Consider the following 25730-nt stretch of genomic DNA (forward strand, 5'->3'; position numbering starts at 1 on the left):
ACTGTAACGGAATTTTAACACCCTTTCCTCGAAAAAATTGGAGGTACACGATTTGAGGAACAGATTATAGTCCTTGAATTAGTATAAGATCATCTTACTGAAAACTTCGTCTTGTTTTCCTTCACTGGGGCCTGGGGCTGGTTCATCCCAGCTGGTGCTTGGACATCAGCCGTCAGGGCCCGGCACCTCCCCCTTCTGCCGAGCCTTGGAGACAGGTGTCTAAGGACGCTGCCACGGCCACGGTCCCCAGAGTGGCCAGGAAGCCTATGACAAGTCGCTTCCCCATTCTGGACTTCGGTCGGTGAAATGGGAATGGTGATACCTACCGCACGGCGTTCCTAGGATTCAGTGCGATGATACGAGGGCCAGGCCCGAGAACTGCGCACGTCGCGGCGGTTTCCAGAACATGATTCCAGGGACCGAGTGCTCCGGGATAGTCCCACTGCCAGAGTTTGGCCACGCGCGTGCGCCCCAGTTTGCAGAGCAAGTTTAGCTCAAGAGCTTTTCACAACTGGTTTCTTTCCCCAAAAGGTCTTTTACCTTCGGTGTCAGCCGCCGCCAGCCAACAGGAATCTAGTTAGGGGGTGCCCATGTACCCCTGGTAGAGGCCCTGATATTTGGCCCACGCACAGACGCCGACGCTGCAAAGCCCTCCGCGCTCCTGCTCGCCTGTTCCGCTCGAGTTCTGGCTCCCGGTCACTGGGACCGCCCACGTCTCAGGTGCTACAGCTTGGATCCAGGTCTCCGTCCCCTTCTTCCGCTTCCGGCCTCGGCTCCGCCCTCGCCGGAAGCGCATCTACAGCGGACTGGGCCTGCACTCGAGACGTGGTGGCTGGCGCGTCGGCCGGCGCGGTGGGATGACGCACAGAGGCAGCGACCAATGGGAAACGGCTTAGGCCGGAGCGCCCGCCCCCGCCCAGCCCCGCCCCCGCCCGGCGTCGGGCCGTCGGACGGGCGGGAAGGGGCGGCCGCTGGGGCAGGATGGCGGCGGCTGCGGTGGGCGCGGGCCCTGGCGCGGGGGGCCCGGGCGCAGCAAGCAGCAGTAGCGGGGCGCGCGAGGGCGCGCGGGTGGCGGCGCTGTGCCTGTTGTGGTACGCGCTGAGCGCGGGCGGCAACGTGGTCAACAAAGTGATCCTGAGCGCCTTCCCGTTCCCGGTGACCGTGTCGCTGTGCCACATCCTAGCTCTGTGCGCTGGGCTCCCGCCACTGCTGCGCGCCTGGCGCGTGCCCCCCGCGCCGCCCGTCTCGGGCCCCGGACCCAGTCCGCATCCGTCGTCCGGCCCGCTGCTGCCGCCGCGCTTCTACCCGCGCTACGTGCTGCCGCTCGCCTTCGGCAAGTACTTCGCGTCCGTGTCAGCGCACGTCAGCATCTGGAAGGTGCCCGTGTCTTATGCACACACTGGTAGGTTCCGCGCCCGGCCTAGGGGGCGGCGGCCGGGGCGCGCAGCTTGGGTCTTGGGCGCATAGAAAGGAGTGCGCCGCCCGGGGCGCGTCCCGCCGGACTGAGAAGTCAGCAGAGGGGCTACCAAGGCTTTTGGTAGGGGAGGGACACGCACAGGATTCTTAGGGAGAAAAGGGGCTGAGAAGAGAGCTGGGAGGTAAGCAAGACAGACCACAACTGCCGTGGTGGGAGGCAGCCCTACCGACAGAGAAGGGGTGAAGAGGTCTGAGGGGCTGCCAAGCCCTCCCATCCAGCCGTGGAGGTGGAACAGGTTGGGCCCTGGAACACAGGCAGCCCCCTGAGTGCCCTTCCCTCTCTTTGCAGTCAAGGCCACCATGCCCATCTGGGTGGTCCTCCTGTCCCGGATCATTATGAAGGAGAAGCAGAGCACCAAGGTAACCCCGGGCAGGGACTCTGGGCAGGTGGGAACTCCAGGGGGTTCCTCCCTGTTGCCAACTGGTGACGTGGTCAGGATCCTGGTCTGCAGGCTGCCTGGCTTCCTGTCAAATAGGGAAGTCAGTGTAGAGGCCTCCAGTGGCCTCTTACTACTCAAGTTCTAGAATCACGCTGTGAGCAATAGTGTGTGGAGTATGTGTACCTCTGTGATCTCTGCTGTGTGGTCTTAGGAACAGTGTTGTCCCTTTCAGATACAATTTTCCTCCCATACCCTACCTGGGTTTGCTGGTAGGTAATGGGTTGGTCACATTTTGGCCGTACACCCCATGTGTGGCCTTTCCAGTGGGACTAGGGACGGATCAGAACGCTGTGGGATAGGTTTACACTTTTTTTGAGACGGAGTTTTACTCTGTTGCCCATCCTGGAATGTAGTGACACAATCTCAGCTCACTGCAACCTCTGCCTCCTAGGTTCAAGCAATTATCCTGCCTCAGCCACCCGAGTAGCTGGGACTACAGACATGCAACACCACACCTGGCTAATTTTTTTTTTTTTTTTTTTTTTTGTATTTTTAATAGAAACAGGGTTTCACTATGTTGCCAGGCTGGTCTCAAACTCCTGACCTCAAGTGATCAGTCTGCCTCAGCCTCCCAAAGTGCTGGGATTACAGGCGTGAGCCACTGCACTTGGCTAGGTTTTCACTTCTTTACAAGAGAGAGCTGTCAGGGGACCTCTGGGATCCGAAGCCAGACACGATCAAAGGAGTTTGATCTTGGCAAAATCCAGCAAAGTCTTAGAAATTAAAACAGCCAGAAGTTGTGATGGTCTGGGAACAGAAGCGAAAGCAGCACACAGGACTCAGGGCTGCATAAGGAGGATGCTTTGGGCACAGTCCAAATTCGGTTCAAGATGCCAAACCAGGGTATTTCCTGGCTTGGGGCAAGAATAGCCATGGCTTTAGCCAGAGATAGCTTTGTCCGGTATCCTTAAGTGGAAGTTGGGTGCCTGTCGTCCCAGCTGGAATCCATTTCATGCTGGACACCGTGCCTCTTTTCCAAGTGGTTGGTTTCTGGCATCTTGTGTTTTATGTAACTCAGAGAGGCAGTGCCCTGGATCGGCTTATAGAAATTGGGCCACCTATGGCTGATTTTTTTTTTTTTTTTTTAATTCCCGCCTGTCTTTGTCCCAGCAAGACCTGTGTGTGCTCTGCAGTCCCGCTCCCCCAGGGTGATGTCAGACTGTGACTTGGCTCCTGGGAAGTCAAAGTTTTCCCAGAGGTGTGTAGCTGCATCACCGGATATCATCGTGTTTATCAGGTTTCCCCGTTGTACGGGACATTGTACCCAGCTTGGGCAAGGAGCCGGAAACTTCACACAGTGAGGAAAGACTGGGAATTGACCCGGTTAGACAGCCAGACTAATTATAATGACATCATAACTTCTAGGAACCTGCCCTGCAAGGCAGATAAGGCTGGTAGTCATCATTCCTGATCTCAGGTTTTCCTGAGATGGACTGAGAGGGGAGAATCATGTACCTGAGGGCCACAGCCCGGTATTGGGGAAGCTGGAATTCAGGTCCACAGCCCCCACTCTGCCCTCCCTGTGGCCTGACCACTCCGTCCTAAGATCTCCACCTCTCCTACCTCTCCTTAAGAGTGTTTGTTTGTTTGTTTGTTTGTTTTTCTGAGACAGAGTCTCGCTCTATTGCCCAGATTGGAGGGCAGTGGTGAGATCTCAGCTCACTGCAAGCTCCGCCTCCTGGGTTCAAGCAACTCTTGCCTCAGCCTCCTGAGTGGCCGGGATTGCAGGCGCTTACCATCACTCCTGGCTAATTTTTGTGTTTTCAACAGAGACAGGGTTTCATCATGTTGGTCAGGCTGGTCTCAAACTCCTGACTTCAAGTGATCTGCCCTCCTCGGCCTCCCAAAGTGAAGAGTATTCTTGGTAGGACAGGGTTGAGCCAAGAGTCAGAAGAGCTGGACATGCGGGAATGGATCCCGGTGGATGCTGGCAGTTGGGAGCCGTTTAGCCCCGCATGCCAGACCTTGTTGAAGGCTTTCTGTCACTATGTTTGCTACTCGTTCATTCAGCTAGCGGCTATTGAGTGTGCTAGGCACCAGGATAAAGCAGCGAACAAGGACCTGCCCTAAGGTTGTACACTAATGGAACTGGATGATGTAACAGAGTGGGTGGAGAGGCCGGGCGCGGTGGCCCACTCCTGTAATCCCAGCACTTTTGGAGGCCGAGGTGGGCAGATCACGAGGTCAAGAGATCAAGACCATCCTGGCCAACATGGTAAAACCCATCTCTACTAAAAATACAAAAATTAGCTGGGCATGGTGGTAGGCACCTGTAGTCCCAGCTGCTCGGAAAGCTGAGGCAGGAGAATCACTTGAACCTAGGAGGCAGAGGTTGCAGTGAGCCAGAGATTGTACCACTGCACTCCAGCCTGACGACAGAGTGCGATTCCATCTCAAAAAAAAAGAGTGGGTGGAGAGCTCTCTGCTGGGGAAGCCCAGGCAGTGGCCCTGGGAACACAGCACAGAAGCCTCCCAAGGTGGAGGTGGGTTGGAGAAAGCTTTCCTTGTGAAGGCAGGAGGTCAGCGGGAGGAGAAGGCATCAGTGGAGTGTCCCAGCCAGGAGTAACCATACTGGAAGAGCCTGAAGTAAGAGGGAATGGGAGCTGGGCACGGTGGCTCACACCTGTAATCCCAGTACTTTGGGAGTCCGAGGTGGATGGATCATGTGGGTCAGGACTTCAAGACTAGCCTGGCCAACATGGCGAAATCCTACCTCTACTAAAAGTACAAAAAAAATTGGCCGGGCATGGTGGCACATGCCTGTAATCCCAGCTACTGGGGAGTCTGAGGCAGGAGAATTGCTTGAACCCAGGAAGCGGAGGTTGCAGTGAGCCAAGATCGTGCCACTACACTCTAGCCTGGGTGACAGAGTGAGAGTCAGTCTCAAAAAAAACTGTTTTTTAAAAAGAGGGAAGGGAGAGCCTTACAGAGGATCAGGGCTTCAAACCCTGGTGTGTCAGGGGCAGCTGAATAGATCTGTGGAGTTAGGACCAGCCCTGGGCTGTGGCCCTAAGCAGAGGCTCTTAATGAGGGTGACCGTATGGGAATAGGGCTACCCACAGATAAGCCCTGCCTCTGGCGCTCTAATAACCACCTGCCCCGAGCCACCCCCCGGAGCATCACTGGCACAGCAAACACCATTTTCAAAGTGTTAGGTAGTATCCCTTTGCTGAGGGAGGAGAGAGGCCTTTCCCTGGGCCTCTGTGGTGGGCGGCCCAGCTCTAGTCTGGCCTGTGGGCCCTTCTTGATGACCTCTTCCTGCAGGTGTACTTGTCACTCATCCCCATCATCAGCGGCGTCCTGCTGGCCACCGTCACCGAGTTGTCTTTCGACATGTGGGGGCTCGTCAGCGCCCTCGCCGCCACGCTGTGCTTCTCGCTTCAGAACATTTTCTCCAAAAAGGTATTTGGGTACCATCAGCGGACGTGCATGGGGTTTCAGGGGTGTGCGGGTGGCAAGCTGGTGGCATTGGAAAAACAGGCTGAGTCGAAATTTCTTTGCTATTGGAGCAGAAAAATCTTGATTGCCAATCTGCTGATTTTCTGTTTGTCATTTTGCTTTTTAAATAGTTTTGATTTTTTGGCCGGGCGCAGTGGCTCACACCTATAATCCCAGCACTTTGGGAGGCCAAGGCGGGCGGTTCACTTGAGGCCAGGAGTTCAACACCAGCATTACCAACATGGCAAAACCCCATCTCTACTAAAAACACAAAAATTAGCCAGGTATTGTGGCATGCACCTGTAATCCCAGCTACTCCAGACACTGAGGCACAAGAATTGCTTGAACCCAGGAAGCAGGGGTTGCAGTGAGCTAAGATTGCACCACTGCACTCCAACCTGGGCAAGAGTGAGTCTCCATCTCAAAAAAAAAAAAAAAAAAAAATTCTATTATAAAGTTAATGTGCTCAATAAGAAAAAAATAGAGAAAAGCTCTTTTACTGAGACCAGAGCTCACTGTCGCCCAGGCTGGAGTGCAGTGGCACAATCATAGCGTACTGCAGCCTCAGTCTTCGAGGCTCAAGTGATCCTCACACCTCAGCCTTGCAAAGCACTGGGATTACAGGCATTAGCCACCAGGCCTAGCTGAAAAGTTCAATTTAAAACAAAATTTCAAAACTTGTTGAAGCCTAGTGCAGTGGCTTGCGTCTATAATCCCAGCACTTTGGGAGGCCAAGACAGGAGGATCACTTGAGGCCAGGAGTTTGAGACCAGCCGGGCAATACAAATAGTGAGACCCTGTCTCAAAAAAAAAAAAAAAAAAATGCTCTCTTAACCTGTGATAATCACACACTTTTCAGGTACCATGGTTAATGCAGTTTCCCTATTGGAAATACCAGTTATTTCTAACTTTTCATTGTAATGTAGATACAATTATGTGTGTGATGTTTTCCTGTCTCAGTTATTTCATTATGATAGGCTTACAGTTCTCAGGTTAGAGGGTATGAAACGTTTATCACTCCTTTTTTTTTTTTTTTTTTTTTTTGAGACAGAAGTCTGCGGCTCTGTCGCCCAGGCTGGAGTGAGTGCGTGATCCTCGCTCACTGCAGCTCCGCCTCCCCGGTTCGCCATTCTCCTGCCTCAGCCTCCCGAGTAGCTGGGACTACAGGCGCCTGCCACGTCGCTGGCTAGTTTTTTGTATTTTTGGTAAGAATGGGGTTTCCGTGTTAGCCAGGATGGTTTAGATCTCCTGTTCGTGATCCGCCCGTCTCGGCCTCCCAAAAGTGCTGGGATTACAGGCTTGAGCCACCGCGTCCGGCCTATCACTCTTAATATAGTTTGTCTGGTCGTATTCTAGAAAGGTTATACCAATTTTGCCTCAAACCAGTGGAATTTCAGAGTGCCTACTTCACTTCGTCCTCCTACCAACTTTGGCTGTTGTTACTGTAACATTTTTGTTTTCTTTTCTCAGTCGTTTATGCGTGGAACATGGTGCTTGTTTCAGGCCTGTGCTGTGTGTGTCCTCACAAATGCACTTGCAGGTTTGGTGTTCAAGCTCAGATGTCGGGGTTAATGTCCAGCCACTGTGTTTGGGGCCTGAGTCACTGGAGCCCTTTTTGCCACTTATAGTTTTAATCACCCTCTAAAGAGGCTTTCCCTTTCCAGGTCTTGCGAGATTCACGGATCCACCATCTCCGGCTGCTCAACATCCTGGGCTGCCACGCCGTCTTCTTTATGATCCCCACCTGGGTTCTGGTAGACCTCTCGGCTTTCCTGGTCAGCAGTGACTTGGTGAGTTGGACAGCACCAAGAACACGCCATTTTCTTGGCTAGTTCCAAAATAGGTGCTTTGCTGAGGAGCTGTAGCTGCATGTTAACATTGGGGTGTTTTTTGGGCACCTGACAGCCAGCCCTTTCAGCCGTCAGCCCTCTGTAATGACTCACAGTGGCGGTGCACACTGTTGAGGAAGTGGGTTTCCGTGCGTTTCCTTCTCTGGTGTGCTTGATCCCAGGTGCTGATAGCTGCTGTGTGGGCGCCAGTAGCATCAAGGAAGAGAAGGTGACCCTTTCATGTCCTGACAGTATGGTCCAGAGAGCACATTGACTTTTTATTTTTCCTCATTTTTTAATTTAAATGTTTATTTTTTAGAGACAGAACCTTGCTCTGTTGCCAGGACTGGAGTGCAGTGGTACAATCATGACTCACTGCAGCCTTGACCTCAACCCGGGGCTCAAGCGATCCTCCCACCTCAGCCCCCCAAGTAACTGGGACTACAAGCGAGTACCACCATGCCTGGCTCATTTTTTTTTACTGTTTTTGGAGAGACAGGATCTCACTGTGTTGCCCAGTTTGGTCCTGAACTCCTGGTCTTAAGAGATCTGCCTCGGCCTCCCAAAGTGCTGGGAGTACAGATGTGAGCCACTGTGCGTTGCCAGCCCTGGAACTTTGAAAACTGCGCTGGCCAAAAAAAAAAAAAAAAAAATGGTCGAGCACGGTGGCTCACGCCTGTAATTCCAGCACTTTGGGAGGCCGAGGCGGGTGGATCATGAGGTCAGGAGTTTGAGACCAGCCTGGCCAATATGGTGACACCCCATCTCTACCAAAAATACAAAAATTGGCCAGACATGGTGGCTCGCACCTGTAGTCCCAGCTACTCGGGAGGCTGAGGCAGAAGAATCACTTGAACCCAGGATGTGGCAGTTATAGTGAGCTGAGATGGTGCCACTGCCCTTCATCCTGGGTGACAGAGCGAGACTCTGTCTCAAAAAATAAATAAATAAGAAAGAGAAAAGAAAATTGTGCGCTGCCTAGGTGTGGTGGCTCACGCCTATAATCCCAGCACTTTGGGAGGTGAAGGTATGTGAATCACTTGAGGTCAGGAGTTCGAGACCAGCCTGACCAATATGGTGAAAACCCGTCTCTACTAAAAATACAACATTAGCCAGGCATGGTGGTGCACACCTATAATCCCAGCCACTTGGGAGGCTGAGGTGGGAGAATTGCTTGAACCCGGGAGGCAGAGATTGCAACTGCAATTGCACCACTGCAATCCAGCCTCGCCCACAAGAGTGAAACTCCATCTCAAAAAAAAAAAAAAAAAAAGAATAGAAAAGCAAAGAAAAGAAAAAAGGGAAAGGAAAAAGAAAAGAAGACAAGACAGGCCAGGACAACTGTGTGCAGCTCAGTTCCTCCCTGGTCTCTATTTCCATTTGCTCCACGTTGAATCTTTCTGACACCTACAGGGTCTGCCTTCAGAGAATGTGTTATAAATGAATGCAGGTGCCTGCAGTGAGGAGGAGGCCAGTGTGATTCTTCCAGACTCGAGTTAGAAAGAAAAAGTAAATATTTATTGAGGTCTTAATGTGGTCTAGCTGGATTTGTGACATTTCTTATCTTTAATCCTTGGCTCCACCTGCTGAAGTAGTGGATATTACCTCTATTTTCCCAGTCAGTAAACCATGGCTCACTTTTCTCACTTTCCTTTCACATTGATGAGCTGTAATTCCTCTATGAAGAACTTTCCATCTGCCAGGACTAGTTTGTTACCTTGAAGTATGGTACGAGAAAGGCAGTTTAATGCTTAACTGTTCCTTTTGATGACTGATTTTCAGGATAGAGAGTTGGAGCTTACTCCAAATGTTGACCAGAGTTGAGGGTTTGTTGGGGGTAGGGAAGGGGTTCTCTTTTTTTCTCCAGCATCATTGTGAACTTTATGTGTTTGTCAGTTGCATGAATTACTTGTTTTCCTAGTCAAATTGTCCTGTCTTGGCCAGGCGCAGTGGCTGAAGCCTGTAATCTCAGCACTTTGGGAGGCCGAGGTGGGCAGATCACTTGAGGTCAGGAGTTCAAGACCAGCCTGGCCAACCTGGTGAAACCCCATCTCTTCAGAAAATACAAAAATTAGCCAGGCATGGTGGCGCCTGCCTGTAATCCCAGCTACTCAGGAAGCTGAGGCAGGAGAATCGCTTGAACCTGGAAGGCGGAGGTTGCGGTGAGCCGAGATTGCGTTACCATACTCCAGCCTGGGCGACAGGGCAAGGCTCCATCTTAAAAACAAAAAAACAAACCAAAAAAAAAGAAAATGAAAAAAAATTGTCCTGTCTTAGCCACTGGAGCCCCTCTGATTGGTTCCCTGCCCTTATAGCCAGCCCTGTGGGTGAGCATTTATCGCCCAGCGGGATGCCTGCCTTCACCTTGTGTACTTCCCATCCCAGAGCTGCAGTCAGCCCCTCCTTCAGGGCTCCAGGTGCCATTAGTGGGGAGCGGTGTTTAAAGACACGATCCAGGCGCCGTGGGTGTTTTTTGCTGCTGGGTCGTCATTGTTGTTCAGCCTTTACTGTGAGAAATTAGGAGGTACATACCTGGGGCAGCAGCAAAGAGTTCCTAGCAGTTAGTTTCACTTTCAGTTGAATAGTCCAGATCTTTGCCGTGTTGAATTTCGTATTTAGTTCTTGTTGCTGGTATGCTTGGTTCCTCTCCTCGTTTTCTTGGTTGCTTATTCTACCCCAGTTATTCACTGATGTTATTCTACTGTATACTCACTCATATAATCGCTTCAGAGTGAACATTCCCATGGCACAACTGGAACTAGAGTGCTGAGAGAAGGTTAGTATTTCTTTGCAGGCCGGGTGCAGTGGCTCACACCTGGAATCCCAGCACTGTCGGAGACCGAGGTGGGTGGATCCCTTGAGGCCAGGAGTTCGAAACCAGCCTGGCCAACATGGGGAAACCCCATCTCTAGAAAAAATATAAAAATTAGCCGGCATGGTGGCGTACACCTACAATCCTAGCTACTAGATAGGCGGAGCTTTCAGTGAGCCAAGATCACGACACTGCGCTCCAACCCGGGTGACACAGCGAGACTGTGTCTCATAAAAATGAAAAAAATGAAGAAGTCTGGCCATGATTCCTGTCCCCTCCACCCTGTCCCCTCCCCGACCATGGATACCATTTCTTAGGCTCCTGGTTCACCTGTTCCATATTTTTGCAAATACAAGCAAATTTGCATGTATAACCACCCTCTGTCCTTCTTACACACAGAGTAGCTTTTTATTTTATTATTTTATTTTATTTTATTTTTTGAGCCAGAGTTTCACTCGCAATGGTATGATCTCGGCTCACTGCAGCCTCCGCCTCCCGGATTCAAGCAGTTCTCTTGCCTCAGCCTCCCGAGTAGCTGGGACTACAGACAGCCACCACCATGCCCAGCTAATTTTTTTTGTATTTTTAGTAGAAACGGGGTTTCACCATTTTGGCCAGGCTGGTCTCGAACTCCTGACATTAGGTGATCCACCCACTTCGGCCTCCCAAAGTACTGGAATTATAGGCGTGAGCGACCATGCCCAGCCCAAAAAGTAGCTTTTTAAATATACAGGGCAGGCACAGTGCCTCACACCTGTGATCCCAGTATTTTGGAAGGCAGAGGCAGGCAGATTGCTTTAGCCTCAGGAGTTTGAGACCAGCCTGGGCAACATGGCAAAACCCCATCTCTATGTAAAACAAAACCAAAAATTCACCCGGCATGGTGGCACATGCCTGTAGTCCCAGCTGCTTGGGAGCCTGAGATGGGAAGATCACTTGAGCCCAGGAAGGTCAAAGCTGCAGTGAGCCATGATTGAGCCACTGCACCCCAGCCAGCATGACAGAGCCAGGCCCTGTCTCAAAAATAAATATTAATAGACAGTCATCTGTCCATATCTGTGGGTTCTACACTAGTGGATTCAACCAACTGCGAATTGAGAATATATGGTAGAAAAACAATTACAATACTACAATAAAGAATAATACATATTTTTAAATAATACAGTATAACAATTATTTGTATAGCATTTGCATTAGGTATTATAAGTAATCTAGCGATGATTTCAAGTAAATGGGAGGATATGCATGGATTACATGCAAATACTAAACTGTTTTATAAAAGGGACTTGAACATCTATAGATGTTGGGATCCACAGGGGTACCTAGAACCAGTCCTCCGTGGATACTGAAGGGGAGCTGAACTCTTCCGCGCTTTGTTCATTTCATCTCATCATCCTGGAGAGCTCTTCATAACGACACAGAAGGCCTTTCTCATTTCTCGTAGGGCTGTGTAATATTGTCAGTGGGTTTCCCGCCGGTTCCTCTGCTGTTCTGTGTTACAGCTCATTAGGGTATGTATGTGTCCACACATGGACAGGAACATACAGGCTTTTGCTGTGGTCTTTTGTCTTTGCTTTTCTTGCACTTAGGACATTTTGTGTTATTATTGTTGTTCTGGTGATTATCTTTTTTTGTTGTTGTAATACATTGAGTAACCTCCTTTTTTTTAGTTGAGGCTATGTATGTTATGTTTGTGGTGTTTTGTTTTGTTTTCTTTTTGTAGAGACAGGGTCTCCCACTGTTGCCCAGGTCGGTCTTGAACTCCTGGCCTCAAGCCTTCCTCCCACCTTGGCCTCTCAAAGTGCTGGGATTACAGCTGTGAGCCACCACACCTGGCCCATGTGTTTTGTAACATGAGCATGACCTTGTGTATTTTAATAGCAGCCCTAGGCACACACCGTATTCACTAATGTTGCAGTCTGAAGATGGGGTTCCCACATGTCTGGGTTCCCTCTTTGTCTTGCATCTTCCACGTAGACTACACAGATGGCAGGTTAGTTAGCGTCGTCGCAGGCCCGTGCTGCAGAACAGGCGGGAGGAGGATGAGATGGGAGAATGTCAGCTGGTATCTGCTGCTCTCCCGTCTACCAAGAATCAAAGGCTGGAGGGGGCAGTTCCCAGAGATGCCTGGCCCAGTTGCCAGATGGCTTGGCAAAAGACAGGCGGGGATTCCTAGACTCTGGAGCAGGCGGCCTGGTTTCAAAACTTGGACAGAATGCACGAAACAGCTACTTGAGAACCAAGAAGTAAATGGTAGCCCGCAGATGGCTGCGGGGAAGGACCAGAATTCAAGGTGCCTTGGAGCCAGCGGTGAGTTCATCATTCTTGTTCCTCCTGCGTCTTCAGCCTGGACACGAGGCAGCTCAGAAGGTAGATGCAGGCCCTGAATGAGAACAGAGATGTTCTCTGTTTGGAGTTTGGAGAGTGGGAAAGGAGACTCCTAACCCTCAGAGAGAATGGAAGAAATCCCCTATTAGGCTTTTTCCTTTTTTTTTTTTTTTTTTTTTTTTTTTTTGAGATGGAGTCTTGATCTGTTACCCAGGCTGGAGTGCAGTGGCGCGATCTCAGCTCGCTGCAACCCCTGCCTCCAGGGTTCAAGAGATTGTCCTGCTCCAGCCTCCCATATAGCTGGGATTACAGGCACGTGCCATCACGCCCAGCTAATTTTTATGTATTTTTTTTTCTTTTCTTTTCTTTTCTTTTTTTTTTTAGTAGAGATGGGTTTCACCATGTTGACCAGGCTGGTCTTGAACTCCTGACCTCAGGTGATCTGCCCGCCTCAACTCCCAAAGAGATAGGATTACAGGCGCGAGCCACCACACCTGGATGCCTGTTAGACTTCTTCTCATTTTTGTTGTTTTTTTCAGTTTTGTTTTGTTTTGTTTTGAGATGGAGTCTCGCTCTGTCACCCAGACTGGAGTGCAGTGGTATAATCTTAGCTTACTGTAACCTCCACCTCCCAGGTTCAAGCGATTCTCCCACCTCAGCTTCCTGAGTAGCTGGAATTGTAGGCACGCACCACCACTCCCAGCTAATTTTTGTATTTTTAGTAGAGATGAGGTTTCACCATGTTGGCCAGCCTGGTCTCGAACTCCTGACCTCAGATCATCTCCCCACCTCAGCCTCCCAAAGTGCTGGGATTACAGGCGCCAGCTGGCACGCCCAGCTGTCTGTTAGGTTTTTTTTGTGTTTTCTTTTTTGCCTTCATCTCTTGTGTCCCAGGCCCCCAACAATCCTCTGTCAGCAGCAGCAGTTTCCACAGCCACCTAAAACCCTGAGAGAGGGGACCCTTCCTCTGCAGTTTTAGGAAACGTGGTCCTTGGAGCATGGGAAGAGCCCTTCTGCAGCTTGTTCTTGCTCCGTACTGTCACTGCTTGACCCTCAAATGGGGCTGTAATCACAGGAAGTAAACAGCCAAGTGCGGTGATTAAACCCCAGCTTTCTGGCTGGAGGGCCATGAAAGGGAGGGACTAGGAAACTGGAAAGTACTCAGGAGATCGTGTGGAGGGAGGAGCTGAGGACAGCGACCTCATAAAGTCGCTGACAGAATCCCAGGCTCGCCCCGAGCGTCACACGTTGTGAGGATCAGATCCTAAACTGCATACCAAAGACTGAGAACAGAACTGTGGGAGAGACCACCGCTCAGCTTTCAGACTGACCATGGGCAGCACAGACTCAGGACAGAGCCAAATACCACTGGAAAGGCTTTGAAAACATAACTGACATTGGAACCATGACCCCACAGAAGGCTGGTCAAGCCTGCAGCCTGAACCCAGCATCATCAATTGCCTGCTTAAAAAAACATCAACATTCTTCATAGGATGTGAATAAGACCCGGACTTTTATAATATGCTCAATGCCCGGGATTCCAGCCAAAATTACATAGTTTATGAAGAACCAGGAAATTCCAGGTGGTTGGGAAAAGACAACACGGGCCAACAGTGCAATGACACAGATGTTGGGATTATCAGACAAAGACTTTAAGGCAGTGATTATCCCAGCTGCTCAGGAGGCGGAGACAGGAGAATCACTTGAACCCGGGAGGCAGAGGTTGCAGTGAGCTGAGATTGCACCATTGCACTCCAGCCAGGGTGACAAGAGCAAATCTCCATCTCAAAAAAAAAAAAGAGAGAAGAAACTTTAATACATGGAATGTTACATACAGTGGAACATTACTCAGCAGTGAAAAGGTGCCAACTCTTGTCCCTCACAACCTGGATTAATGGCAGATATGCTACCCTGAGTGAAAGCAGCCTGTCTCCGAAGGTTCTGAGCCTTGTGATTCTAGTTCTGTGACAATGTCCCAAGGACACACGGATCACGACAGAAAACATGGATGGTTGCCAGGTGTAGGAGGAGGGAGTTAGGACAAAAGAGAAGCCCCCCAGGAGTGTCCTAATCCCCGATGGTCGTGGTGGTTCCATGAATTGATGCATTTGTTAAAATGCCTGGAATTGTGCACCGCGTGGACACATCAGTCCATCTTATTAATGTATCTTTTTTTGTTTTAAGCCAGATTGGTTGGGTTCCTTTCCCGGAAGACAGATACCTATGCAAGCAGGAAGAAAATAGCTTGGAAGTCCTAACCCAATCACCTTAGGGAGCGACCCTGGGAGAACAGGCTGGCCCACCATGGAGGCATCCTGGTGGGCTCGTATATATTACAGGGGCTATTCCTCCAGTGAGGTTGCCTGCAGAAGCTGCAGGGTGTATGGCACAGGTAAATGGACTTGCATTTGGGAGTTTGGGTCTTGACTTGGTTGACATTGAGCTGGTCGCCTAAACGTGTCTTCCTTGCATTGGAGAGGACCATGGGATCCTTCTCTCTTGGAGTGCAGTGGAGATGGAGTCAGGCAGACATCCTGCAGCTCCAGCCGGGCCGCCAATCAGTCGCCCTGGGCTGAGCCAGCTCTGTCCTACTGTGGCCAAGGTCAGCGTGGCCTGGAAATTGGCCTACAGGGAGGTGCCTACCTGATTCTCACCTGTCTGCCTGTCCTGGGACCAGCCTAGATTATTTGGGGGGGTTCCATGACCCTGATGTCTGCTAGTTGTGATTTCTTGATCCCTTATTCAGAATGGCCTCATTTTGTTCAGGGTCAGATGGTAAAGTTTTGTGAGATTTTTTTGAGACAGTGTCTTACACTGTTGCCTAGGCTGGAGTGCTGTGGCACCACCGTATTTCACTGCAATCTTGAACTCCTGGGCTCAAGCGATCCTCCCACCTCAGCCTCCCAAGTAGCTGGGACTACAGGTGTGCACCACCATGCCTGGCTAATTTTTTATTTTTCTGTAGAGACAGGGTCTCACTGTGTTGCCCACGCTGCCCTCAAATGATTTTCCTTCCTTAGCCTCCCAGAGTGCTAGGATTACAGGCGTGAGCCATCACGCCCAACCTAAACTGTTTTTTGTTTGTTTGTTTTTTGAGACGGAGTTTCACTCATGTTATCCAAGCTGGAGTACAATGGTGCAATCTCAGCTCACTGGACCTTCCGCCTCCCAGGTTTAAGGGATTCTCCTGCTGCAGCCTACCGAGTAGCTGGAATTAACAGGCATGCGCCACCACACCCGACTAATTTTGTATTTTTAGTAGAGACACAGTTTTACCATGTTGGTCAGGCTGGTCTCGAACTTCTGACCTCAGGTGATCCACTCACCTCAGCCTCCCAAAGTGCTGGGATTACAGACATGAGCCACTGCACCTGGCCTCAACTGTTGATGATAACATCACCTCTTGTGTTTGTTTAGCTTGAGATTCTTGTAAAGCACCTCCAAAGCTATGATTCTGTTTTATCCTCACAGCAATGGGTGCAGATCTGTGGCTTTCATATTACCGGGTGCTTCACAGGCTCAGGGCCACCTTCCCAGGACCTCCCACCCTGTAGAATGCATTGTGGCCAACAAGCAGACCACTGCTTTGCTAAACCCAGAGTTCCTGGCTGTTCACGGCCAGGGAAGGCTTTGGCTTATGTCTTGCTAGGTACCCTTTGGGGACCTGGCTTCACCTGTTTCCTTGGCAGGAGATGGTGGGTGATTTCCCGTGCTGTGTGGTGTCATGAGGTGCTGAGGTCATGGACCTAAAGCACCTAGTGTCTCTTGGTGACATGCCTGGGCTGGCTGCCTGTGGACCATGAGGCTCCAGACGAGCCCCTCCGCATCCCTTCCCCTAACCCTGCCAGGTAGATACAGGGAGGCGGGGTCACCGCCACCCACTGAAGTGCTGTCTTTGCTTTGCGGTCTCTGCAGACCTATGTCTACCAGTGGCCCTGGACACTCCTGCTCCTGGCTGTCAGCGGCTTCTGTAACTTTGCCCAGAATGTCATCGCCTTTAGCATCCTCAACCTCGTCAGCCCCCTGAGCTACTCGGTAGCCAATGCCACCAAGAGAATCATGGTCATCACGGTGTCCCTGATCATGCTGCGCAACCCAGTCACCAGCACCAACGTCTTAGGCATGATGACCGCTATCCTGGGGGTCTTCCTCTATAACAAGGTGAGAGTTGGGGAAGGCTGGGCAGGGAAGGAAGCCGGCCCCTCAGCACCCAGGAAGTCAGAAAAGGAAGGGCCTCCCGGGCGCTGGAGGCTGGGGCTGTAGGTCAAAGCTTTGCCACTGACTGGTTTATGATTTTGGTGTAGCCCCATCCCACCCTGGCTTCCTTTTTCCTGCATAGGCAACCTGAGGTCCTCCAATCACTCCGGCTGCGTCTCAGCTGGGGATTTCCCTCCCTCCTCTCAAAGGCTCTGTTTAGTGCAGTGTTAAGTACATGGGATGGCAAACAGACAACAGAGAGGGCTTGCCTTCCTTTTTTTTTTTTTTTTTTTTTTTTTCCTGAGACGGAGTCTCGCTCTGTTACCCAGACTGGATTGCAGTGGCGCTCCATCCCAGCTCACTGCAACCTCCACCTCCTGGGTTCAAGCAATTCTCCTGCCTCAGCCTCCTGAGTAGGTGGGACTACAGGCGCCTGCCACCACACCCGACTAATTTTTGTGTTTTTAGTAGAGATGGGGTTTCACCATGTTGGCCAGGCCAGTCTCTAACTCCTGACCTCAGGTGATCCACCCACCTTGGCCTCCCAAAGTGTTGGGATTACAGGCGTGAGCCACCGCACCTGACCTCTTCATTTGTTTCTTAACACATGTAGATATGGGGTCTCTCTGTTTTGCCCCAGTCTGGTCTCCAACTCCTGGTCTCAAGTGATCCCCCCGCCTGGGCCTCCCAAAGCACTGGGATTACAGGCGTGAGCCACCGCGCCTGGCCAAGGACTTTCCTCCTGAGTCTCTCCACACATTGTGGTCTGGTCCATTCATGTCTGCTTTCCTTACTCAAGCCCTGTGACTTATGCTGGCCCCAGAGGTTAACTGACTTTTTTTTTTTTTGAGACGGCGTCTTGTTCTGTCTCCCAGGCTGGAGTGCAGTGGTATGATCCCAGCTCACTGCAACCTCCTCCACCTGGGTTCAAGCAATTCTCGTGCCTCAGAACTCCTGAATAGCTGGGACTAGAGCATGCGCCACCACACCCGGTTAATTTTTTGTATTTTTAGTAGAGACGGGGTTTTGCCATGTTGCTCAGGCTGGTCTCAAACTCCTGAGCTCAGGTGATCCTCCTGCCTCGGCCTCCCAAAGTGCTGAGATGACAGGTGTGAGCCACCACGGCCAGCCATTTGATTGACTGTGAATTATGAGCTCTTCCTTATGTCCTGTTTCATTGCTCTCTTTCTGGCACAGACCAAGTACGATGCAAACCAGCAAGCCAGGAAGCACCTCCTCCCTGTCACCACAGCAGACCTGAGCAGCAAGGAGCGTCACCGGAGCCCACTGGAGAAGCCCCACAATGGCCTCCTCTTCCCCCAGCACGGGGACTATCAGTATGGCCGCAACAACATCTTAACAGACCACTTCCAGTACGGCCGACAGAGCTACCCAAACTCATACAGTTTGAACCGCTATGATGTGTAGAGTCCAGAGGACAGGATCAGACTGTTCTGTGACTCCTTCCCCGGCTCCCACAGCAGTATCAGAAACTTCTGACAATCAGTGAATGTACAACCCAGCCGAGGGGACAGTGCATAAGTCTCCATCAGAAGACCTGGGGTTCCTGGCCCGCCGTGAGCCGCAGGAGGATCCGTTGCCTGCAGTGCAGACGGCCGTGAGCTCTGGGCAAACCTAAACAGAGAACGGTGTCTCATGCTCTTTCTTTCTGGAGTCTGTCATCTGAGGGCCGTGTCCCTGCGGAGATCTTGGCCACGTTGGACCTTTCCATGTGGAATTATTCCCCAAGCAGTGTAGCTCAGAGCACTTGTGTCTGCATTCCAGATTAACATTCAGGACCCTGTGTGAAACGCTGGGGTCACTGTGGCTGTAGACCATGAGCTGGCAGTGGGGGTGTCCAGGGCGGTGCTTGAGAACATCAGACTGGCTACTTTAATTCCCTGGCGCAGATACGCATAGGACCAACAGGGTCACCAAGCAGACAGGGAGCCTGCGAGAATCATTCAAAACATCCCCAGCCACAGAGATGGATCCAGTTTCCTGGTCATCCCTTTAGCAGTTTGCAAGTTCCTGGCAAATGTTCCAAAGCAAAAAGCGATTGCAGTTAGCATCCAGTTCCTGCCGCCTGGTGCTGTGCCCTGCACGTCAGGGTTGGCATCCACCCAGATCCAGATGGAAGGGAAACGGCTGGCTCTCCTCCGCCTCTTCTTCCCTCGACAGAGCAGGGTGCTTCTCTCGGGGTGGTGAGAAGGATCTTCGGGAAATCGTGTTCAGTATTTCAAGCTCTGTTTCTGTGGCGCTTGTCTTTTGAGAGAGTCTTCACCTCTTCTATGGTGACTTGGTAGGTGGTTTGGTAGAGAGAGCTTGATTTTCTGAGGCTCTTGCATTTTTCTAGGGAATATTTTGTAGTTGTGTGTGTCTGTTTTTGCCTTGCTCCCCATTATGGGATGCATTAGGACTGGCTTACGGATTGAAAACCGTTTTGTTTCTAAAAGTTTAAAAACAAAGTTCCCTGGCCAGGCGCGGTGGCTCACACCTGTAATCCCAGCACTTTGGGAGGCCAAGATGGGCGGATCACGAGGTCGGGAGTTTGAGACCAGCCTGGCCAACATAGTGAAACCCTGTCTCTACTAAAAATACAAAAATTAGCCGGGTGTGGTGTTGTGCGCCTGTAGTCCCAGCTACTCAGGCTGTTGAGGCGGGCGAATCGCTTGAACCTGGGAGGCGGAGGTTGTGGTGAGCCGAGACTGCACTCCAGCCTGGGTAACAGCGAGACTCCATCTCAAAAAAAAAAAAAGTTCCCACTGATGATGCCTGTGTGACACATTTTGGTATTTAGTAGGAAATAATGTGTTTTGAAGCTTCAGGAGAAGCTTCAAAATTGTCACAATTGCTGAAAACAGAATGAATCATGAACATTATCTCAATAGTAATAGACAAGACCACAGTGTTTTGGTTCCCTGACCTGTTTTTGTGTTTATGTTAGGATCTGAATCATGTTCTGGGTAAGGGGACGAGGAGCTAACACTGCGCTAAGATTTGGTTTGCCAAATCAGATTCTTTGGTCAAGAGTCAGTCTGGGGCCAGACGTGGTGGCTCCTGCCTGTAATCTCAGCACTTTGGGAGGCTGAGGTCGGCGGATTACTAGAGTTTGAGACCAGCCTGGCCAACGTGGTGAAACCCCGTCTCTATTAAAAATACAAAAATTAGCCAGGCATCATGGCACCCACCTGTAATGCCAGCTACTTGGGAGGCTGGGGCAGGAGAATCACTTGAGCCCAGGAGGTGCAGGTTTCAGTGAGCTGAGATCACACCACAGCACTCCAGCCTTGGTGACAGAGTGAGAGTCTGTCTCAAAAAACAAAAAAAAATCAGTTGAGTCTTGGCAGAAATCGACATAAGGAATATGACAAGACCCCAGTAGGTAACCCTGAGTGCTCAGGTCTGAGCTGTGGTCTCTGTCTTTTACAGCTTCTTGCAAGGACCGTGCCCTCATGGAGGGGACCACGGCTTGGCCTGTGTGGGGTCTTAGGTGATGGCTGCCTTCTTTCTTCTTCACACCCAGCTTCTTGCTGGCACTTGAGGGGAGAGAGCAGCAAATGAGAGGTTCACCTTCTATCTCCCAGCGAGTGAAATGTTTTCCCCGTTCAGAGAGGAAGTAACATCGCTTATGCTTGACTCCTGTTCTTTTTGTTTTTCTTTCATTTGGAATTCTGTATTTAAGATGTTGTGTCAGCTGACACATGAGACACTCCTGGACCACCCTGCTTGGTGGTGAGTTTCCGCACCACCGGCCTCAGAAGTGTCCCTCTTCCTTCGTCTCTTGTTCGCTTGCTTTGTATATACTTTGGTCCCAAAGCTGAGACAATTGCTGTGTAAGACGTGAAGGCTGTTATTTGTCAGAAGAACTTGCCGCGTGCCTTCACTGAAGGCAGTCAAGTCTGCAGTTGGATTTTTCTCACTGGTGAATGACAAGAAACAGGGATCATTTTGCACTGCAGAGAGATATTACGGGAGTTGTCTATGTGATTACAGTACCTGAATCTTTGAACATGTCATCGAACTCCAAAATTAATTCGACCACCATTCAGGCTTCATGAAATCTCTGATGTTGCTGAAATTTGTATATTATTTTCCTTTTCCGATGCAAGATCTGCTGGTGAGGGGAAATGACTGTTTGGTTTTATTATGATTTATAAATTAATAAATGGGCTATTTAATTCTGTATATAAATTTACAGCAAGTACGTACACTGGAATGAATGAGGCAATCACATTACACCAAATCAGCAGATCAAAAGACAAATATTTCTGAGACTTGGAGGTCCACTTTCCCTGCCGCACCCCCCACTTCCCCCCACGAGATGAATTCTTGCTCTGTTGCCCAGGCTGGAGTACAGTGGCGCAATCTCAACTCACTACAACCTCCATCCCCCGGGTTGAAGTGATTCTCGTGCTTCAGCCCCCCGTGTAGCTGGGATTACGGGCATGCACCACCACACCTGGCTAATTTTTTGTATTTTTAGGAGAGACAGGGTTTCACCGTGTTGGCCAGGCCGGTCTCGAACTCCTGGCCTCAAATGATCTGTCCGCCGTGGCCTCCCAAAGTGCTAGGATGACAGGCATGAGCCACCGTGCCCAGCCAGACTGACATTGACCTCTGGAAGGCCGGTTTCCCAGCCAGTGCCCGCACCACATGCCCCACTCGCATGCTTTCATCTGCAGGCCTGCCTTCCTGTCGGCCTCCTCGCTGCTGGGCTCTGCGGTAGGGAATTTCCTTTACCCATCCAAGGTGTGGTCTGGCTGGTAACACTGACTCCAACCCAGCTCCTTCATTTTATAGAAGGAGGCATTTCTGAATCATGTTTGTTCACTATGGCGAGACTCACAGGAGAATTTTTAACCACCTTATTTTAAGTCATTCATTCTAGGAACAGTCAAGCCCCAGTCACAAAGGGGTCAAGCCAGATCCGTTCAAGTGAGGAAGCACTTGCAGTTTCTGAATTTTGCTGTGTATTTGTCCTACGTCACCCAACAGGCCCTTTGCTATAGGTGAGACATTACCAGACCCCAATACCTTAAGGTCTCACAGCCTGAAGGACACAGAACATTAAGTTATTAAAAGACCTGAAAATATTATAATTTTTTTTTCAATTGTCACCTGTTTTCAAGACTTAAATGCTATAGACTTTTCTTCGGGAATGACGTGTGTATTCATCACTGGCATTTACCAAAAATAAATGGTTTCCAGGGAATCAAAATTGGTCCCGATTTGTCAGCAAGGGTCTCTTTTTGAGTGACCCTGTGTTCAGTGTGCCCAGCAACAAAATGTAGAAGGAGGAGAAAGAGCAAGCCAACTTGGCTGTCACGTCTGGACTTACTGCAACCTTTGTTTTTTCTCCTGAGCCAAAAATAAGGACGTGCGATTTGTGAATCGATTAGATGATACAATGAAAATAGGAGCACAGCTAAATTAATGATGTGACTTTATTGAACAGAATAACACGGGAAGTCCAGGAACGTTGTGGCAGCTGTGCTTATGAAACTTTTTTTTGGTATGTTTGTTTCATGTTTTTTGAGACAGGATGTCATTCTGTCGCCCAGGCTGGAGTGCAGTGACGCAATCCCGGCTCTCAGCAGCCGCAACCTCCCAGACTCAACGGTTCTTTCCACCTCAGCCTCCCAAGTAGTTGCAATACAGGCACGCGCCACCAAACCTGGCTAATTTTTGTATCTTTTGTAAAGATGGAGTTTCACCTTGTTGCCCAGGCTAGTCTCAAACGTTTGGGCTCAAGCGATCTGGCCTGTTATGTTTTTGGTTTAAGAGACAGGGTCTCACTTTATTGCCCAAGCTGGACTGCAGTGGCACAGCCATAGCTTACTGCAGCATCAAACCCCTAAACTCAAGTCAGTCCCCTGCCTCAGCCTCCCAAGTAGCTGAGACAGGTGCACACTACCACACCCAGCTAATTTTTAAAATATTTTTAGAGATGGGGCTGTATGGTGCCCAGGCTGGTCTGGAACTCCTGGACTGAAGTGATTCACCTGCCTTGGCCTCCCAAAGTACTGGGATTACAGGTGTGAGCCACCACGCCCGGCCTGAAGCCATTTTTGTGTATTGACAGCCAAGACTGTACCTGCGACATGCCCAGCTCAGTGGTGAGCTTTTCACACACGATACCTTTGTGAGCTTTATTAACCTTGTTTTTCAGGTGAAAATGAGGCCCAACGGGGTCAAGTCACTCATTTGGGATTACACAGCTGCTTAAATCTGGCTCCAGAACCCATTTTTCCCCATTACTCAAACCATCCCCAGCAAAGGATTTCTTTCAAACAGAAAGGGTTTGACTTTCTGCTGAAACTATTGCCCATGTCCTTTTCATTCATAATCTTTTTGTTTAGTGATTTACTAAGCACCTACTGTGTCAAGCAGCAGGAAACAGATATGTAAGCCTCCTACCCTCAAAGCACTCAGCCTACATGACAGGTATGTAACTAAGGAGCACATGGGAACTACTTAGAAATGCTAAGACAGGGCGATGGGGGACTGGGGAGGCGGCAGGGCTCATGCCTGCAATCCCAGCATTTTGGGAGGCCAAGGTGGGCGGGTCACCTGAGGTCAGGAGTGTGAAACCAGCCTGGCCAACATAGTGAAAGCCTGTCTCGACTAAAAATGCAAAAACTAGCCAGGCGTGGTGGCACACTCCTGTAATACTAGCTACTTGGGAGGCTGAGGCAGGAGAATCGCTTGAACCTGGGAGGCAGAGGTTGCAGTGAGCCAAGATCGCACCACTGCACTCCAGCCTGAGCAACAGAGCGAGACCCTGTCTCAATAAAACCCCACAAAACTGTAGTTACCATCTGACCCTGACCACAGTGAGACCATTCCGATGAAGGGGTCAGAGTCAAGAAATCACAACCAGCAGACATCTGGGCCACAGAACCCCCTCAGTGCACCTGGCCCTCCACATTGCTGGTTAGGTGAGTCTGTTCACAAGGCTCATCTCACTCAGGGTGTCCACTTGACTTGCTGAAGAGTATCTGCAGTAGTGGTCTACCAGCTCTTTCTACTGCTTTGTTTTGACCAGTGGGTTCTGGTTTCAGCCTTTGAAATGAGCTTGGTAGAGGCGCCTGTCATGCTTATATTTTCAGTCTCAGATATATGGCGTTTTGTTTTTTTTTTTTTTTTTGAGACGGAGTCTCCCTCTGGCGCCCAGGCTGGAGTGCAGTGGTGCGATCTCGGCTCACTGCAAGCTCCACCTCACCGGTTCACGCCATTCTCCTGCCTCAGCCTCCCGAGTAGCTGGGACTACAGGCACCCGCCACCATGCCCAGCTAATTTTTTTGTATTTTTAGTAGAGACGAGGTTTCACCGTGTTAGCCAGGATGGTCTCTATCTCCTGACCTTGTGATCCGCCCATGTTGGCCTCCCAAAGTGCTGGGATTACAGGCGTGAGCCACCGCGCCCGGCCTTGTTTTTGTTTTTTTGAGACAGTCTCGCTCTGCCGCCCAGGCTAGAGGGCAGTGACGCGATCTCAGTTTGCTGCAACCTCCCCCTCCCAGGTTCAAGTGATTATCCTGCCTCAGCCTCTGATTAGCTGGAATTAAAGGCGCCTTCCACCACGCCCAGCTAATTTTTGTATTTTTAGTAGAGACGGGGTTTTACCACGTTGGCCAGGCTGGTCTTGAAATCCTGACTTAAGTGATCCACCTGCCTCAGCCTCCCAAAGTGCTGGGATTACAGGCATGAGCCACCACGCCCAGCAGCATTTTAAACAATCTGAAACAAATGTCTGAAAGTAGTGACCGTGGGTGTACTATCTTTCTAGAAGGTAGCTGAGCAGTATCAGTATTGAATTTGCACACCCTCTGACTCAATACAAGATTCATATCTACTAAGACACTTTTTTTTTTTGAGACAGAGTCACTGTCGCCCAGGCTAGAGTGCAGTGGTGCAATCTCATCTCACTACAGCCTCCACCTCCAGACTCAAGCGATTCTCCTGCCTCAGCCTCCCGAGTAGCTGGGATTACAGGTACGCGCCACCATGCCCAGCTATTTATTTTTTAGTAGAGATGGGGTTTCTCCATGTTAGCCAGGCTGGTCTGGAACTCCTGGCCTCGAGTGATCTGCCTGCCTTGGCCTCCGAAAGTGCTGGGATTACAGGCGTGAACTTCCACGTCCAACCCTATATACACTAAGATATACACTAAGATACAGTGGCCTAAAAATGGAACCAAGCCAGCAGACAACAGAGTCTCACTTCAGTAAGCTGTGGTGAGTCCACACCATGGCATCCTATGCAGCCTCAAAAATCACACTACCACCCGGGCGCAGCAGTGGTTCACGCCTGTAATCCCAGCACTGCCCAGAGGCCGTGGTTCACGCCTGTAATCCCAGCACTGCCCAGAGGCCGAGGCAGGTGGATCACCTGAGGTCAGGAGCCTGAGACCAGCCTGGCCAACATGGTGAAACCCTAGCTGGGTGTGGTGGTGTGCACCTGTAGTCCCAGCTACTCAGGAGGCTGAGGCAGAAGAATTGCTTGAACCCGGGAAGCAGAGGTTTCAGTGAGCAGAGGTCACACCACTGCACTCCAGCCTGGGTGACAGAGCAAGACTGTCTCAAAAAAAAAAAAAAAAACTTCTTAATGTAGGTCTTACTTGGCATCAAAAAGTGTCCACACTGTGGATTACCGACTATTCTATAAACAGTATGGGCTGGGCACGGTGGCTCAAGCCTGTAATCCCAGCACTTTAGGAATCCAGGGCAGGCAACTCAGTTGAGGTCAGGAGTTGGAGACCAGCCTGGCCAACATGGTGAAAGCCCGTTTTTACTAAAAATACAAAGATTAGCTGGGTGTGATGGTAGGCGCCTGTAATCCTATCTACTCAGGAGGCTGAGGTGGAAGAATCACTTGAACCTGGAGGCGGAGGGTGCAGTGGGCCGAGATCACACCACTGCACTCTAGGCTGGGCAACAGACAAGACTCCGTCTCAAAAAAAATTTAAAAATGTAGGCCGGATGTGGTGGCTCACGCCTGTAATCCTAGCATTTTGGGAGGCTGAGGCGGGCGGATCACCTGAGGTTGGGAGTTTGAGGCCAGCCTGACCAACAGGGAGAAACCCCGTCTCTACTGAAAATAAAAAATTAGCTAGGTGTGGTGGCGCATGCCTGTAATCCCAGCTACTCGAGAGGCTGAGGCAGGAGAATCGCTTGGGAGGCGGAGGTTGCGGTGAGCCGAGATCGTGCT

The 25730-nt window shown here is 50.5% G+C and overlaps 1 protein-coding gene across 1 annotated transcript; it reads left to right on the forward strand.

Annotated features, from left to right (window-relative positions):
• Positions 1 to 936: 936 nt before the first annotated feature.
• SLC35E1 (solute carrier family 35 member E1) lies at positions 937 to 21735 on the forward strand. Its single transcript, XM_003915110.4, has 6 exons — positions 937 to 1402; positions 1766 to 1836; positions 5181 to 5318; positions 7019 to 7144; positions 16239 to 16484; positions 17718 to 21735. The coding sequence occupies exons 1-6, from the start codon at positions 982 to 984 to the stop codon at positions 17946 to 17948; spliced, it is 1233 nt and encodes a 410-aa protein (XP_003915159.1). The 5' UTR covers positions 937 to 981; the 3' UTR covers positions 17949 to 21735.
• Positions 21736 to 25730: the final 3995 nt, after the last annotated feature.

The sequence above is a fragment of the Papio anubis genome, chromosome 20 (genome assembly GCF_008728515.1).
Source record: "Papio anubis isolate 15944 chromosome 20, Panubis1.0, whole genome shotgun sequence".
Lineage (NCBI taxonomy): Eukaryota > Metazoa > Chordata > Mammalia > Primates > Cercopithecidae > Papio > Papio anubis.